Consider the following 18,465-nt stretch of genomic DNA (forward strand, 5'->3'; position numbering starts at 1 on the left):
AGGTATCTACATAAGAGTGACATGACACTGTCATGAACGTGTCATAAACATAAACAAGTCATAAACGTTTATGACCTAACGCTTCTTTTAGTAAGTGTCATTCGGTTTTTGTCATGACAAGTTATGGTTAGGGTTAGGGTTCATGTGTCATGACTGTGTCATGTGTTCATGACAGTGTCATGTCACGCTTATGTAGAGACCTTCAAGTAAAGAGTTACCCAATTTCCTCTTCATATGACTTGGCCTCAGGGTCCTTTTAAAGCCGTGGAATTTATGAAGCATTTTATTTTATTTTATTTTTTTATCTTTATCTTTTTTATCTTAACATTTTTACAACTGATTTTTTTTAATCAGTCAGTCAGTATGCTTTGGATACAGAATATTTAGCATCAATCACGGACAGAATGTGTGTTTTACTGATGCTCACTGTGCAAAGGTATGATTATGGGACAGTTGAGTTTAGAAGAAAACTTTTGACAAATTTTGCAATAAATACTGCTGTTGGAAAAATAACAAATAATTGGCAGTTCAGTTTATTCACCTCAATTCAAATAATTGTAGTTAGAAGGCCTACCGTAAAATGTATTTTACAACCTTCATCAAATATAAAATTGCAGGAAGCAAAAAGAAACAGAAATGACCGTTTATGAAAGCAATGGCACACTCTAGAGGTGAAATATATCATTACAGACCACAACAACACGGAACTTCCTGTTCAAGGTAGTTTCCTTCTATTTCCTCCTGTAATATATTGTTGCTGTTGTTTTGGCACGCTTAACCATGCTGGATTAATAGCTAACAGTAATGTTTAGAAAATGTGTTGGTGTAGGTTAATTTCGGGCCGGATGTCTTTATAATAAACCAGAATACTTTCTGGACTGTCTGTATGCTGCAGACATGAAAATACGTTCTGAAAAACAAAAAACAAAACATTTTATGTCGAATCTACAGTCATGTCACCACAGCTGCAGGTCAGTAAACGACCGTAACTGATACATATATATATATATATATATATATATATATATATATATATATATATATATATATATATATATATATTCGATATGTTTTCTCCCAGCATGCAACTCTTCCTTCATCTGTTTCACTTTCACTCTTGAATTATTTGTGGTAATACGGCGCGCGACGACACGGTAAGTTGAGCATTTTTTTAAAAGCTACATTATACAAATGGTTACTGTTGAGAATGGAAGATCATAGACGATATACCGCCTCGTTTTTGGTAAAAAAAAAATGTTTAAAATGTTTACGATAGGGGATTCGTAAATCGTGGCCATACATTAATGGACAATTGTGTGAAATCGAAAGTGTTGCACTTCCATCTCACATGTGTGTGCGTTGTCATTATCTTATTCGTTTGAGTGGCAGGAGTTTGATAAACTGTGCAACACTGAGTGTTTAGAAAAGAGACGTAGACCGGCATTGAAAGAGAGATACATATGTGACACCTAAATGTAATGCTACATCTTTCATGGACAATAAAGTCAGCGATGGCTACTAAAATATCTGTATCAGCAGTAACTCAGGAAGTGAGCTTTGTTATTCAAATAACACACAATAAAGCTTTTTCTGAACATAATCATGCATGTATATGATATGTGTATGATTACAGGTGGGAGGATTTCCTGCTTTCATTGTCACCATGTTAGCAGCACCTGTCCTGCTGCTGCTGCTGTTGGTTGCCTGTCCTTCCTCATCTGGAGCACAGCTGCCAGGTCATGGTCAGGCCAAGGATGTCCCCATAGCCACCAACGGCCAGCCATTCCCCTGGGACCGCATGAGACTTCCTAAAACCATCTCCCCCTTCCACTACGATTTGACCATCCACCCCAACCTGACTACCCTCCACTTCACTGGCGTTGTTCGTATCCAGCTGGACGTGCATGAAGACACCAGCATCATTGTTCTCCATGCCAAGCAGATGCAGATATCCAACGTGTGGCTCCTTGCTCCTGAGGGTGTGAGGCCTCTCCAGGTGTTGGAGTATCCCCGTTTCCATCAGCTCGCCCTGCTGTCGGACTCGGTGCTGACCAAAGGTAGGAGGTATGAAGTTCAGCTGGGGTTCGCTGCCAACTTATCTGACAGCTTTCACGGGTTCTACAAGAGCAGCTACCGCACCAGCAGTGGGGAAGTCCGGTAAGACCACAAGTACTTATTTGTTTCTTTTAAAGGGAGTTGTATGTAGCATTTTAGCATCACTGAATTAAGTAGCACTTAATTTGGGGTTTATATGTACAAGCATTAAAATAAGACCATAATATTGGCAGCCTTTTCAAACTGCTTTTGATTGGATATCACGGGATACTGCTGATGTGATGCACATTGTGTTTGATGGGAAATGTAGTTTTATTTTTTTGAGAAACAGCACTACCAACCGTATCACAAGTAAGAGAGACAAGATGCTATCAGTAATGTTAATGAAGATGTCATTTGTGAATGGTGATTATGAGTAGGCTATAACTAATTTGGCAATGATGAATGGATTTAGAAATGCTACAAATAGCAGCTTTAATCGTCATTTTAATCTTGCTATGCTGTAGCAATGTTGTGTTAAACATAATCTAACTTTTATTTAACTTTTATTTATTGACATTATTAGGGTTATGGCATCCACGCAGTTTGAAGCCACTTTTGCTCGTGGAGCCTTCCCCTGTTTTGATGAGCCCGCCTTCAAAGCCAAGTTCACCATACGGATTGTACGAGAGCCACGCCACATAACCATATCCAACATGCCCAAGGTACACTTGAACATAGCAATATCAGTTTGTAAAGTTCAAGTGAGGAATTATAAGAAGTGGTAGACAAAATCGGGTTTGCCTTCAACCTTTAATAATGAAACACACTAGACAGTCGAGAACCATTCTACTTTTTAAAAAGGTACTTCAGTCAGGAACGTTTACCTTTTATTGCAACACATGTACAGTTATGCTTGGCGCTGATGGCTCCGCTCTTGATAATTCTTCCTGGACCAGCCAAGCAGCATGCTAAGCTTAAACAGGGAGCACCATTCATAAACCCCCCTGGGAAAAAAAATGAGTGAGCCAAAAGTAAGACATTGAAAACCATTTTAAACTTGGAGTCATGTTAGGACTGTGAACTAGGAAGGTGGAGGCTGGGGTGGTGGAGGCAGCAGCAGCAGTGAGTGAAGCAGCGTCAGTGTAGCAGGGACCAGCGATGAGGAAATCCCATTAAAAAGGACCACCTTGATGTGAGAAAGGCTGTGATTGGTGTGTGTCTGATAGGAATGATAGTTCAATCAGCGGGCGTATGACTTCCGTGTCTTGCACGAACGCTGAGCTTAATTTTATTCACCGTACATTTGTCTGTTATTGACCTGTTGACCTCTCCTTTCTTTTCTCCGTTTTGAACACACTTGTGTTTCTCAGGTAAAAACAGTGGAGTTGCCAGGCGGTTTGCTTGAGGATCACTTTGACACCACTGTAAAAATGAGCACCTACCTGGTGGCCTACATTGTGTCTGACTTCCTGTCTGTGAGCAAGACCACCCGGCATGGTGTCCAGGTGAGGAGGACACAACAGGCCACGCCGTCATTTAGTTCTCTCACTCAGAAACTGCAAACATAAAAAAATATTTGTAACCTTTTTTTAATTTACAGTAATTTGGAGAGACCCGTTCAACAGTATACTGTATACATTATTCATTTTGAATGGTCATGTAACAACCATGAATCCATTGATAAAACTTATATTATTAAACATAAACATATTATTGCTGTAACATTAATACTGAGGAGTTTGCTCTTTCCTCTGATTGCCTTCAGATTTCAGTCTACGCTGTAGCTGAGAAGATCAACCAGACAGCTTTTGCGCTGGATGCCGCCGTCAAGCTCTTGGACTTCTATGAGGACTATTTTGATATTCCTTACCCGCTTCCCAAACAGGGTCAGTGGCAATGCTTGTTATTACCATGTTATTAAGCAACTGGAGTAGCAATATTTCCAGTTATGCAGTATTTATTTTGTAAAAATGAAGTTTGCTGTTTAAACTTTCAAAGAGCTGACTGAGGTAGTCAGAGCTTTATGTTGTAATGTACACATTTTTACTGGATGCAGTTTAAGAAAGGACTTGTCTACCGCCACCTGTCTACCTCTGTAAACCATTGAAAAAAGTGTCAAAGTCACGATTCTGTCCGTTTGGGATCTCTCAACTGTCTGTGGAAATTGTGTGGTTTGCATGGCGATTGTCTGTCCTTTGTGTAGACATCCAGGATCCTATCTTATCTCATGTCCTACTGCTTGGTGTGAGGTCACTTTGACAGCTTATTTATGTAAATTCAAAAGTGCTCTTTGCCCTGAATAGATAAAACATGTGTCCACTCTTAAATGAACAGAGAAGTTGTAGGAAAGTACACAATTTTTATTAAGACATTAAAACAGCAATATGTATACAACACCTAAAAAAAGAGCAGAGCAGAATTAAAGAAACAACTAGTTGGACCTGTGGGTGACGTGAATGTACCATCTTTAGTTGTATTTATGTGCTCGTTGTTCCCTGCAGACCTGGCTGCTATCCCTGACTTCCAGTCAGGGGCGATGGAGAACTGGGGGCTGACCACCTACAGAGAGACGGGCCTCCTCTTCGACCCTGACAAGTCCTCCGCTTCAGACAAACTGGGTATCACCAAAGTCATCTCCCACGAGCTCGCCCACCAGGTAGCTGGCCTTCAACTCTTTTTTGAAAGATAGAAATAATTGGTTAACAAATTGCTTTTATGAGGAGAGGATTGAAGTTGGAAGCCACTGTCTCGTGCTACAAGCTGAGACTAAATGTCAGCATGTGCAGTAGTTACAGATCTGAACTTCTGAAGATGCATTTGTATGCTAAATACTGTTCTTGCACACAAATCTGTACTTCTTCCTGTCCAGTGGTTTGGGAACCTGGTGACGATGGAGTGGTGGAATGACCTGTGGCTCAACGAGGGTTTCGCCAAGTTCATGGAGTTCATTTCTCTCGACATCACCTACCCAGAGCTGCAAGTGGTGAGAGCCGAGTCCAGCGGCCGGACTTGTATCTTACTTAGAGAACATGTGAATTAGCGGTCGCCGGTCAGAGCATACACATCCATCTGATCATCTGATATCTCCTCCTTCCGCTTTCACATTTTCTCCCTCCTCTCTCTTTCTCCCAGGACGACTTCTTCTTGGGGAAATGTTTTGAGGCCATGGAGGTAGACTCCCTCAGCTCCTCTCACCCCGTCTCCACACCCGTGGAAAACCCCACGCAGATCCAGGAGATGTTCGACGACGTTTCATATGACAAGGTCAGCCGTGTTCTGTCAGGGGACCAACCATGTGGTGTTGATGCACTTGAACTGTATAGTGGAACTGTGCAAACGGTTATCTGAGCATATATCATAATTTGCATGAATTAGTTATTCCCAAAGCTGAACCCAAACTGTGCAGTCGAAAAAAACCAAAAAAAATCAATTAATCACCCAACAGAAAGTATTTGGATTGTTCACTCACTGTTTCCTTTTTTTCTTCTTTTAAAGGGAGCATGTATTCTGAATATGCTGCGGGATTTCCTGACTCCTGAAGCCTTTGAGATTGGCATCATCCGATACCTCAAGCGCTACAGCTACCAAAACACTGTCAACAGCCACCTGTGGGAGAGCCTAACTAATGTGAGTGAAGTGGTTGAGGGATACGTCACAATGGTTGATATAACATTAACATTAGAGCTTAAAAGAAGCGTTGTTATTGTTCGCCATATACAAGTTTTGTGGAGGGAATGACGCATCATATGGGACCTGGTGTGTTTGGGATTTAAGGCTAAATGTGGCCATGTTGGCATGGTTATGATTCTCTGCTAAAGATCTGCGCGTCTCCCCACCAGATCTGCAGCTCCGATGATCTGGACGAAGGCCGAATGAAGCACAAAGAATTCTGCTCCCAGCGTGACCTCCAGTCTGGAGTCTCTGTAAGTGTTCATGCTTTGTAGCAACCAGGTTCAACAAAGCACTTGACTGAGCAAACACACTCCAGTGAATATAATAACATTAAGGTCAGCCAGTTTAATATTCTTTTTTTTAAATTAAAGGTCCAATGTGTGGGAATTTCTCCCATCTAGTGTTGAGATCAAATTCTATTTATTATTATATTATATTTATTATTATATTACATCGCAATCAACTCTCTTGCACCACGCCGTTCAAAGTACATATCACAGGTACGGTAGCCTTCAAAAAGCTGGTCTCTTGCTCTTTTCAATATCCTTTTTCTTTTTCTGACTCCTGTTCCTGAAATGTGGATTTTGAATACTTGTTTCCTTATTCAAACTTGCCGGGTCCGGGAAGCTACGATACCCGTTTAGCAGCATTAGCAGCACCTCGGAGGTTATCATGTGACAGCGAAAACGCCTAAGGTGGAGCAGTATGTCCTTTAGATCCCTTACCGGCTAACGTATTTCAAGATGGCGCATGAATATGGAGCGTCTACCCCAGTTCATGCAAATGCAAATGTAAAATTTCAAGCCAAAAGGAATTATTGGAATTGATGGTGGTGGTAAATATTCATGAAAAAGGACAAGTTTGTGAACGGGCAACACAGATTTGAATATAGATAATGAACAACTAAACACGTTACACACTGGACCCTTTTAAATTAGTGGAAAAAGTGGAATTTCATGCATTCCAATTTTATGGTTCCCAGCAGAAATCTTGTTTTTTGTCTAAAATTTTACATACGTGATACTTTGCTGCTAAGAACTCAAATTCAGCATTTCTGTATTTCTCAAATGTTTCTAAAGTACTCTCATGTAGCTGTGCCCCAAATCTGTCACTATTTATGAAGTTAAATCATTTATTCTGCATCTAAATGTGTGGTGTGTGTGTGTGTGTGTGTGTGTGTGTGTGTGTGTGTGTGTGTGTGTGTGTGTGTGTGTGTGTGTGTGTGTGTGTGTGTGTGTGTGTGTGTGTGTGTGTGTGTGTGTGTGTGTGTGTGTGTGTGTGTGTGTGTGTGTGTGTGTGTGTGTGTGTGTGCGCGCGCATATGCAGAAATGGTACTCCGGTGATGAGCTGGATGTCAGGGCCATCATGGACACCTGGACGCTGCAGGAGGGCTTCCCGCTGGTCACTGTGGAGGTCCGAGGTCGGGAGGTCAGGCTCAGTCAGGAGCGTTACCTGAAGACAGACGACTACTCCCTCACTGAAGGGTAACATGTCAAATGAATCCAGATAATTCGAGGTTAACAGAGTTATGGCAGATAACGCCACGGTGTCATTATTTATTTGTAGTTTATTTAAATAGGGACAGATACAAAAAACATAGATTATTACATAAATAACAATCCGATGCCTGTATCACAGTGTTTGTAGCCATGGCTAATTCGCAACACCTGTCCCTAGGAGGGCTTTTAACAGTTTATTCTCTATACAACCACCAGACAAAGGAAGGATTTTCTAAATACTGCACACACTGTAAAAGTGTAGCTGCATTTAAAGCATGCAGTGAAGTGCAGAGTTTCAACTTAACTTGCTATAGTTTCAGTAATTGTTACATTGTATTCATAATTCATATTATTTTTTGGGCATTTTTAGGCCTTTATTGACAGGACAGCTGAAGAAATTAAAGGGGAGAGAGGGGAATGACATGCAGCAAAGGGCCGCAAGGTTGGAGTCGAACCCGGGCCCGCTGCGTCGAGGAGTAAACCTTTTACATATTGGTGCCCGCTCTACCAACTGAGCTATCCGGGCGCCCCATAATTTAAATTTTTTTTAAATGATCATTGTGTTAGGTTCCTGTGGCAGATCCCACTGACCTACATGACCAGCGCCTCCAACACCATCCACCGCTTCCTGCTTAAGACAAAGACTGGTGAGTGTGTTACTCAGTGTGACGAGGTGTTTTTTTTTTTTTTATATTGTTATATTTATTATCATTTATCCACATATTGTTCATAAAAGTTTAATTCTACAATTCCTTTTCACTGCAAAGCTTGTCTTTACTCCTCCTCCATGCAGATGTCCTGTACCTGCCGGAGGAGGTGGACTGGGTGAAGTTCAATGTGGACATGAGTGGCTACTACATGGTCCACTACGCAGGCGAGGGCTGGAACTCCATCACCAAACTGCTGCAACACAATCACACAGCCCTGAGCAGCAACGACCGCGCCAGCCTCATCCACAACGTCTTCCAGCTGGTCAGGTCTGTTTAAAGATGGGAAAATAACAGTTGATTCGGCTGTTTATCCTGCATTGCATTAGGGGTGGGTGGGGGGGGTGGGAATCGATACAGCATATTCCGTGTCAATACTGTATCGATACACAGACGCCAAGCATTGATATATTATTATTTATGTGTTGGTCAGTTTGTCTGCTTGACAATCCCAATTTGCAGCAATAAAATTGAAGTGAGATGAACAAACAGATAAATTTAACTTTTTAAATAAAAAACGATGTTGACAAAGTTTCCTTTTGGAGACATAATTTGAAATTGGGAAAAATTTGAAGTTGGAAAAAAAGGTAATAAATTGCAATACATCGCAGAATATTGTGTTTAAAATCGCAGTAATATCGTATCGGGACATAAGTAGCGTGATATCGTATCGTGAGGCCTCTGGTGATTCCCACCTCTACATTGCATAAAAACTAGTTTTAGTAAAGGAACCTGATTGGCTCTAAGTTAAATTTGAATTATTTGAATATTTAAATATTTAAAATAGCCTACAATTAAATGTTGGCCAAAATGGAGAAAAGTGTGGCATGGTGTTGATTTGAGGCTTGTCATTTGTGTTACAGTATAGAGAAGGTGAGGCTGGACACAGCTCTGGAGCTGTCTCTGTACCTGTCCAAAGAGACTGAGATCATGGCTGTGACTCAGGGCTTTGGAGAACTCGTACCTCTCTACAAACTGATGGAGAAGAGAGACATGGCTGCTCTGGAGAACCAGATGAAGGTTAGTGAAGGCAGCATTCATGGCACGTCACAAAACATATTCCACGTATGTCTGGAAATTCATAAACAATCTCACCTACCGGTCTGTCTTAAAAGTTGAAACTGCTTGAACTCTTAGGTACGTGTCATCAAACTGCTTCAAATGGTTTTTGGGACATTCAAACTTGTCTATGTATGTGATAATTCCAAAATGTCTATTTAAACACCCCAGTTGGTGCAAGGTAGTAAGAGCTTTTGCTACCAAATTGCTGTTTTTTGCATTACCGCTACATGTGGTCCAATGAAATATTGTGAAACCATTGGCAGAAATGTGCTTGTGTGTGTCCAAAAAAAAGGGGACACCCAAAAAATAGTGCTATTCAAGGTCCAAAACTCCACAAGGAATCTTTAAACTGCAAGCACTTCTGTGTAGCAAGAAGCATATACACTGAGTCATGGTTCCTTGCATACAGTAGTACAAAAAAAACCCTGAAGAACAATGGACTGTGCACATGTTGTATAAGCAGAGAGCTCCCTGTTATTTCTAGCAGTTCAAACAAAGCATTGCTCTCATGCATAGAACCAGAATACTACACACGTTCAGGAAGCATATAGTTGAAACCTTTGTTATTTTCTTTTGTGAATGATGATAGATTTAGATTTAAAAATATAATGTTTAAGGATAGATTTAGGACTGAAACTGACAATTATTTCAACATTTCTTTGATCAACTCATTGATTGTTTTGCATGTAAAATGTCCAAAGAAAAATGACAAATGCCAATCACAAGTTAACAGATTCTAAAGTCATGTCTTCGTATTTTTTTGTTCTAACCCACACTCGAACAAAATGTCATAATTGAATAATCAATATTAAAATCAGACTGATTTAAAAGCTTTATATACTGACTGCATGTGTTTCTCAGGACTACATTGTGGATCTGTTCCGGGGGCTGATTGATCGTCAGGAGTGGTCTGACTCTGGATCAGTGTCTGAGCGAATGCTGAGGAGCTACCTGCTGCTGTTTGGATGCGTCAGGAACTATGCTCCCTGTGTGACCAAAGCCACCCAGCTCTTTAACAGCTGGAGGGACTCTGACGGCACCATGAGGTCAGTGGTCATAAAATAGCACACCAACATTTTCCTTCACATATTTGTTTGCGTTTCTTTCTCACAAATACTGCTTGTATTCCGAGTTGAGTTTTCAGTATTTATAACCACTTTAAAAGTAAAAAAAATTATTAAACGTTTTCAGATAGTTGATACTGAACTGGAAGCCTTCTCTGTTTTTAGCCTCCCTGTTGACATCACCATGGCTGTGTTTGTGATTGGAGCTCGAACACCCGAGGGGTGGGACTTCCTGTTTGAGAAGTACCGCCGTTCGATGCAAATGTCTGTAAAGAGCCGCATGAAGACTGCAATGGCCGTCAGCCCCCTACAGGACAAGCTACAGTGGTGTGTACATTATAGCACAGCAGCGCAAGCATTTAGTTTCCCTTTCTTTTTATACTCTCCAACTGCTACCAAAACTTCTATACCTTTCTGCTTGCCCTTACTTTTTTTTATCTTTCTGTCTGCAGGATGATGGAGCAGAGCCTCCACGGTGAGGTGATGAAGACCCAGGACCTCCCAGATGTAATCGTCTCTGTCAGCAAGAACCCCCGTGGCTACAAACTGGCCTGGGACTTCCTCCGAGCCAACTGGCACATCTTGATCAAGAAGTCAGTCAGCCCATCATGCATATACGACACATTTCTCTTTCATTTTTACCAAAGTTTTGCAATTTTGTTTAATCCAAGAATGATTCATGTTAGCAAAATACTTCTTAAATCAAGATTCACTTAAAGCTGCAGTTTAAAATAACTTAGTGTCAGACAAGTCCTGTAGATATTAAGGGTGTCACGACCGAAATTAAGTCACAATCTTGAATAAAAAAATGGAATCGTCGGTGCTGCCACGCCCCCATGTCACGTCCGGTCGGCTTGCCAAGCGGAAAAAAAAACACATGTAGCCTGCTCGATGTAGCCCATTTCCTGATTGATTCTACCACCACTCCAGTGGAGGCGCTAATGAGCTAGATTAACTACACACAGTAGCAGAAGAAGACCAGCTACGATCGCACCAAAGAATTTCTAATATAGGAAGAAGTTCCACTCCCTCGTTACTTCCGGCTTCTGAACTGGTTGCAGTTCCACCAGAGTTCCATATAGGGGGCGCTCACAGGCCAGTGCAGAATGAATGGGACTCTATGGAGCTATACCCCTCAAAACCCACTTTTCTCAGGATATAATTTATGTGTCTAGTAATTTGAACGTTGCATTCGAAAGGGGAGGCAAAGAAAATACACACTGCTGGGTGTTAGATTTTTTTAAAGTCGCTTTTTTGTTCTAAAAAGCCTTTTAAAATGTCAATGACGTCATACACATATACGGCCGGAGATGCTGCTTTACGGGCGAGCTCTGAGTCGTTTCCTTTTTTCTCTCGAGGCATCGACAACACAGCTGACAGGTTAGGCTCTCCCTGACAATACACATGCTAGAAAGAGGTTTGCTAATGTACGCCGAAATATTCACTCTGACATTCTGGCTCTGCTTCGGATGCCGTCAAGCTGGATCTCCGATCATAATCAGTCCTTCACTGACCAATCAGCATTCATTAGCAGAATGCTAGCATGTTATGGGCAACAACGACTCACCCTGTAAGGAATCAAAAGGACATAAGTACTCGTTCATTCAGCTTTCGACCTATAATCCATGTTGAACTTGCAAAAACTAAAATCAAATCTGAGGTTTCTCAACGACAATCAGGCGAAAGAGACACATTTAGCCGTCTAGCTCCATAGAGTCCCATTCATTTTGCACTGGACCGCGATCACCCCCAGTGGAACTCTGGTGGAACTGCAAACAAATTCGGTACAATGGGGCTGAATAGGGAGTGGAACGGCTTTCCGTAGACCGGCTTTGATCGCACTCAAGGGGGTAAGCTTTGCTTCAGAACTCAAACCTCCTATGGCGCCATTTTGATGCTACCAAACGATCACCCGACGTTAGCATTCCATTGACTGCCATTCATTTTGACGTCACTTTGACAGCGAATAACTTTACATCTGAAGCGTTTAAAGACTTTTTTTTGTCCATTGTTTATTTCTAAAGAAACACAACAATATATTAAAGGCTCCGTTACCTTGTATCTCACGTTATGGCTCCGTAGCAGACTTTTTATAAAAATAGGCTAACAATTACCACGCGACTTACTGTCGCATAGTAGAGGAATTACCGTACAGTACAGGAGAAGCTCGCAGGCAGTTTCGACTTACATTAGCTGTTTAAGTTTAATTACTAATGTTAACTAGCATTTTAGTTAGCAATAATTAGCCTGTGCCCATGTTATCTCCTTACATATACCTACACTCTCTGTCTCTGCGAATTGGGAATGATTGAGATTTCTCTTGGCACAGCTACCAGAAGACTTACAGACAGGTTGCTCACGTCACATTTACATCGTCTCTCTCAGTTGGAGGCTGCGCAGTAACGCTCAGCGCTCACCAGAAAAGTGCTTCTTATAGACTTCACTGGTCTCCGTCCAGATCAACGGGATCTGTTGGTCCCGTTTATATACTGTCTATAATCACACTCAGCTTGAGCGAAGCGTTGCTGGCACGAATGAGGTAAAAAAACAGGAGTGAGTCGGTTCAGTGACACTACTCGGGTTAATTAAGCGGCTCAGTGCTGCGAGTCAGTCAACCTCCTCTAATTTAGCTACAGCCAGTCAAAAGATAGCATGGCAACTACAGATGCAGGAGACCCATCGACAGGACTTGAACCCCCTCCTCTTTCACCGAAGTCGCCGGTGTGGAAGTATTTTGGATTTCCAGTGAGTTATGTTGACAACGTTTGCGTTGTCAACAAAAAAGCCACAGTGTGCAAGCTCTGCTATGTGCGTGTACCATATTCTTCCACTGGCAGCATGACTAACATGTCAGTTCATCTGTGTGGTATATGTTCAACTTATATGTTCAGAGAAGACTATGGACATGGCTGTTTTATTGTTTTTTGTTTGTTTTGTTGTGAACTTGAATGTCATCTTCTGTGAAGAAGACTGCAGTTACAAAAGAGAAACTAGATGGCAGGTTATAGATATAAGTTATTGTTATATTATGTTGTTAATAACTGTTTTGAATTTGACAATGTAGTGTGGTACTTAGCAAACAAAGGTCAGATATTATATTGCATAAAAGTGTAGTCTAAAAATGGCATAGCAACCTGTGCTTAAAAAAAGAAAGAAGAAAAAAGTAAAAATCAAGAATCAAATCGAACCGTGACCTTGGAATCGAAAATGAAATCAAATGAAGGATTTGGAGAATCGTGACACCCCTAGTAGATATTTAAAGTACATCTAAATTTCAGTATTTAATCCGACAGTTCAGGTGTTTTAGGAGTTTGTCGTTTTACTAGACCGTCAAGTATACAAAAAAATCAGTGACATAGCTTTTTTGAAAAACTCCATATGTTGGCTTTTGTTAGTACTGTAGCGTAAATCTGTAGAGCCTTAGCACGCTTGTGTGTTTCCATGAAGAGTTGTGTATTGTGAACTTTGTCTCTGTTTGCTTCGTAGATTTGACTTGGGCTCAAGCACCATATCATACTTGGTGACTGGGGTGACCAACCAGTATTCTACCAGGGAAATGTTAGATGAGGTAAGGAAGGCTGTGTCACTACTTTTGGGCTTCGATTACTTCTGTCTGTCTATATAAAGTGTGTTCTGATGCCCCAAGAACATGGCTTTTTATTTTTTATGCATCCACTCCTGGGCCTTTGTCCCATTTGTTTTCCTTGTGTCCTATCCTTCCTTTTTCTGCTGTAATTTTGTTCCTAATTTAAGAAGAAAAAAAAAAAAAAAAAAAAAAAGCACTTATGAAATACTTATTCATTTTAGAAAAATAATTATTAGCAATGAACAGCAGTTTATAAACCGGATAGTTGAGCACTGGTTTAAAATACAACTGTTTTGTATTAAACATTTTGACGACTTTCAACCGCAAAGGGACATTATACGTAGATAAATACAGTTTATTTATCTGGATTTGTCACTTAGTAATTGTAGAAACTAAATTTTGCTTACAGTCTGACTACACAAACATGGCTGCTTTGGGTTTTAGGCTCGTTTATTAGATAAATGCAGATTATTAAAAGTCATGAAAATGTGGGATATGTTTTTAAGTCTTCCTACTCTGTCCTAGGTGAGAGGCTTCTTCGGCTCTCTGACTGAGGAATCGGGCTCGGAGATGAGATGTATCCGGCAGACCTACGAGACCATCGAGGATAACATCCGCTGGATGGACACTAACCTTCCTCTGCTGCAGGCCTGGCTGGACAAACGCAGCCACAGAGCCGTCCATGAAGATTTATAGCTCCAGAGGAAACAAAAAAAAACGTTTAGATTGGACAATCACGTTGCTAAAGGCACAAACTTCAAGAGGTGTGGATGCAAGTCAAAAAAGCTTGAAGCATCTCCTTGAGTCAGACTGGAACTACAAATTTGATGACTTCATATTTAAAAAAACAAAATTCAAACAGCGTCCTAACTTACCCTCCCAAAACGTAAAGATAAAAAACAAAAACCTTTTAAGATGCTGTGTCATCTCAGTGCATATTATTAATTACCCCAAACCTGACTGACATGACTTGGCACACGCGTCAACAGTTAGAATTGACTTGTGACTTGCAAAACAATAATTTTCTGCGACCTCTGTAAAGTACAGTCTAAAAACTAAGTTATGTTAAGTCGAGGAGTTCCTCAGGTTCAAATAGATCGAAGTAATTGTAGAGTTCCTTAAAAAACCCTCAAATGGTATTTAAGATTTACTGTACGTAAGTAAGATTTAAGGAGGTAACTGTAAGGAGCACAATGAAAGTTCTCTGCAGGAGTCAGGACACTCCAACATTTGTGCACAGAGCTGTCTGTGTGTGTTTTTTTTGTGAAGTAGGGGTGGGTGAGTTTTTTTTACTAGAATTTTCAAGATGTTTAAAGATGATGTTTAAAGATGATCTGATGTTTCCTGTGTGAAGTCTCTGTTTTTGTGAAGTTCATTTTTTATTTTGCGGCATTATCGCTGCAGAAGGCAACAACATACTGCACAGTGTTGTACACATAGTAAATGTTGCCCAAAAGAAATGTACTGCACATTAGATATGCTAGATATTAGATACTAATGCACTTGCTAGAATATTTTTGCCCATTTTAAGGGTTGTTGAACCTTAATTGACTGAAGTTAACAACTTCAGGTCACACTGCTGTAAGATCAGATCAGATACAGTTTGCTTGGGTTTCCAATACTGGGAACATGAATATGATTTCTGACACCACATGTCCTTATTGGTAGCATTTTTAAGTTTAATTATTAAAATTCTCATATAGATGACAAAATAAAGTTTATGATTAGTAATGTGTTGCTAAATTTATTTGGTTTATTCATGACAACAGTGTATGTCTTACTTTTATGCAACTGTAAAATCTTCTGTAGGACAGGATTCACAGCAATTTTAATATTTTGAAAGGACAATATGTGGTTAATTAAATATTGGACCAATAAAGTTACTTTGACTTAATTTCAATTTGTGTTTCTATGATTGTATTGTATTCTATTATTTTATCTTAGTAATATTGGTGATCCCTGCATGTTGGGAGTTATGCGGATGTTACCTTTGTACCTTTTCACTCGTCTGATTAGCATGTCATACACTTTGCAGTAAAGATAAGGTGTCCAGGTTTGTGGGGTTATTTTACAATAATTTGTTTTGTTTTTTAAGATTATTTTTTTGGGCATTTTTAGGCCTTTATTAACAGGACAGCTGAATAAATGAAAGGGGAGAGAAAGGGTGGAATGACATGTAGCAAAGGGCCGCATGTCGGAGCCAAACCCGGGCCCGCTGCGTTGAGGAGTAAACCTCTACATGTGGCCGCCCGCTCTACCAACTGAGCTATCCGGGCACCCTTACCTGTGTTTCCATTCAGTCACACAAACACGCTTGATAAATTTTGTCTTTAAAATGAAACCACCAATTTTGAATGCTTTTACATCCCTTTACTTGTCAAGGGGAGTAGGCTACTATTCGACCTGTGACAACATTTGCGTGAGTCTGTGAAAATAACCCCTGTCATAGTGATGTCATCAGGGGGGGGGTCATCTCAGCTTGGGTTTAGAGACTACACATTTATAACAGACAATCTGCGTGACGAACAGGTGGAGTTTGTATGACATGGGTGTTGAGTTGCATTATGGTAAATGTAGGATGCACACTGGGGTCAAAAACTTTTTCGTCTCCGTCTAAAGTGTCCCAACTTTATGGAAGTGCAATATTAAATGGCTGGACAACCTCTTTAAAACTGATCTCTAAAACGTGTTAAATGAAAGAAAACGCTCAAAATTAGTCAAAGAAAATCACGTGGATTCACACGTGCACATGTTCCACTTCAGCCTCCTGTTCTTTCACATGTGATTTTAGGAGGAATACGTTTATTTGATATAGCACCTTTTACAGACAAAGTCGCAAAGTGCTTCACATGACAAACAAACATTCGTTAAAATACAGTACATTAAAGTAGCAAGAAAAAAAAAAGAAATACCAATGAAAAAAAAGAAAAAGAAAATAGGGCAAAGTGCTTTGGTAGCTGTCTGAGATGAAAGATGGAAAAGGGGTTCACCTGTTGCTTTGACTCTGGGGGGCCAGTATTGACTCTGCTCATGTAACCACAGGAACCTCAAGATATAGGTGCGCTTTCTTTGGGAAACAGAAGTTATTTCATGCAGATGTTTTTTTAGGAGTTTTGTTCTTTCTGGTTAATCTCTATAGAAGTGTTCTGCACTTCCTCCAGTAGTTTTAATCTAGTCGATCAATGCGGGTTAACCCTTTCAAACACAAAGTCAACCTTGGTTCAATCCTGGTTAAGCCCCAGGTGTCAAAGGGGTATGTATAACTTACCTCTCAGCTGAGGCCTTGTGTTACTTTAAATCTTCTAATGCTGCCATAAATTCTACTGGTGGACTTTTAGCACAAACTAATAAAACACACAGTCCAACTGATAAAACATGAGTATATGCCCACATACATAATTGTATGCGGGCATATATTCATTCACCTGTGTATACAGCTAAGCACAAGCTTAAACACTCTTTTGATATTTTCTGAGGGTGTTTCAGGTGCTAATATATACGCACACCCACACACACACACACACACACACACACACACACACACACACGTCTCTCTCCCTATTCTGTACTTTTCCCATTCCCTGCTCTCGCCCTTCCCTCCACACACACACACACATATACACGCGTGCACACACACACACACACACACACACACACACACTGCTCCCTCATCAGCACACCCACAATAGAAACGGCACTCTGCTCCAGTGAGTTTACCCTCCCAGTTGTACACCTGAGGGGAGCCGTCTCTGGACTGAAGGTAAGAGCCTGAAGTTTGTGTTTCTGCTCCCGTTTTTCAGTTCGATTACTAAAGCTGATCAATACCTCATTAGGAAGAAATCTCAAACGAAGCAGGAGTCGTCTATTTGTTTAGTCAGTATTTATAGACTTTGCCCCTGTTCCTGATCATGTGTTGTTGAATTTTGACCTCACCTTGCTTTTGGTTTAATAATCTGTTCAGCATATAAAACGTGGCAATGTTAGACCACCTCTAAATATGTAGTTTGTTCCCCTGTGAGTACAGATTCAACATCATGACTTGCTCCACACTATGAGAATTCAGGTGGCGAAAGGAGAAAGTTCAGTCAATTTTGCTCAACATTTGTCTTCTTCTTTGTTTATCTGATGTTACCATATATCTTTGATCAAAACCTGTGATAAACTTTGTTAACAGAGCCACAAGGTGCCCTGAGAGGAAGACAGGAAATTAAGCAACCGTGTAGTTACAACTTGTTAACAGTGACTTGGTTGCACTGTAGGTTAGTGGTACCTGAGGCAGGGGACACATAATAACTGTTTCTGGAACACTCTTTTGGAGTGTTTATCTGAAGTTTTGCGAACCTCTATTTGATATAAATGACATGAGCAGTGATATACTTTCAAGGGTGTTATTCAGTGTGCTATATGCTGAATGGTGACAGCATGGGGGGACTGTATGCCACCTGATCAGTATCATTTGGTTGCTGTCCTTTGAAAACAATGGATCTCCAAGACATCGACTTTTCATGAACTAAGAACAGCCCTCTTTTCAGCTTGTGACAATGCATTTAAAATGGTTTACGTAGAGACAGGAGAATATTTTTCTAACCACTTTATCTGAAAACATAACAATCAAGGTGAAGATAGTGCCTTGCTGTTTAAAACTTTTAAATATATATATATATACATTTTTGTGGGCATTTTAGGCCTCTATTTATATAGGACAGCTGAAGACATGAAAGGGGTGAGAGAGGGGGAATGACATGCAGCAAAGGGCTGCAGGGTGGAGTCAAACCTGCGGCTGCTGTGTTGAGGAATAAACCTCTATAGATGGGCACCTGCTCTACCAGGTGAGCTAT

General features: G+C 40.6%; 1 protein-coding gene across 3 annotated transcripts; it reads left to right on the plus strand.

Moving 5' to 3' along the window:
* The first annotated feature begins 684 nt into the window (after positions 1-684).
* Positions 685-14,656, plus strand: erap1b (endoplasmic reticulum aminopeptidase 1b). 3 transcript variants are annotated; one of them, XM_028578990.1, is made up of 19 exons: positions 685-720; positions 1,634-2,157; positions 2,621-2,759; positions 3,408-3,542; positions 3,803-3,923; positions 4,539-4,693; positions 4,907-5,020; positions 5,170-5,301; positions 5,533-5,664; positions 5,877-5,960; positions 7,036-7,193; positions 7,776-7,855; positions 8,002-8,185; positions 8,779-8,935; positions 9,839-10,023; positions 10,207-10,368; positions 10,494-10,634; positions 13,528-13,609; positions 14,153-14,656. In XM_028578990.1, exons 2-19 carry the CDS (start codon positions 1,664-1,666, stop codon positions 14,321-14,323), a joined length of 2,826 nt encoding a protein of 941 aa, XP_028434791.1. In that variant the 5' UTR covers positions 685-720; positions 1,634-1,663; the 3' UTR covers positions 14,324-14,656. The 3 variants fall into 3 exon arrangements, with proteins under 3 accessions (XP_028434791.1, XP_028434789.1, XP_028434790.1); XM_028578988.1 differs by lacking the exon at positions 685-720 and adding an exon at positions 727-971; XM_028578989.1 differs by lacking the exon at positions 685-720 and adding an exon at positions 1,082-1,154.
* Positions 14,657-18,465: the final 3,809 nt, after the last annotated feature.

The sequence above is a fragment of the Perca flavescens genome, chromosome 5, assembly GCF_004354835.1.
Source record: "Perca flavescens isolate YP-PL-M2 chromosome 5, PFLA_1.0, whole genome shotgun sequence".
Lineage (NCBI taxonomy): Eukaryota > Metazoa > Chordata > Actinopteri > Perciformes > Percidae > Perca > Perca flavescens.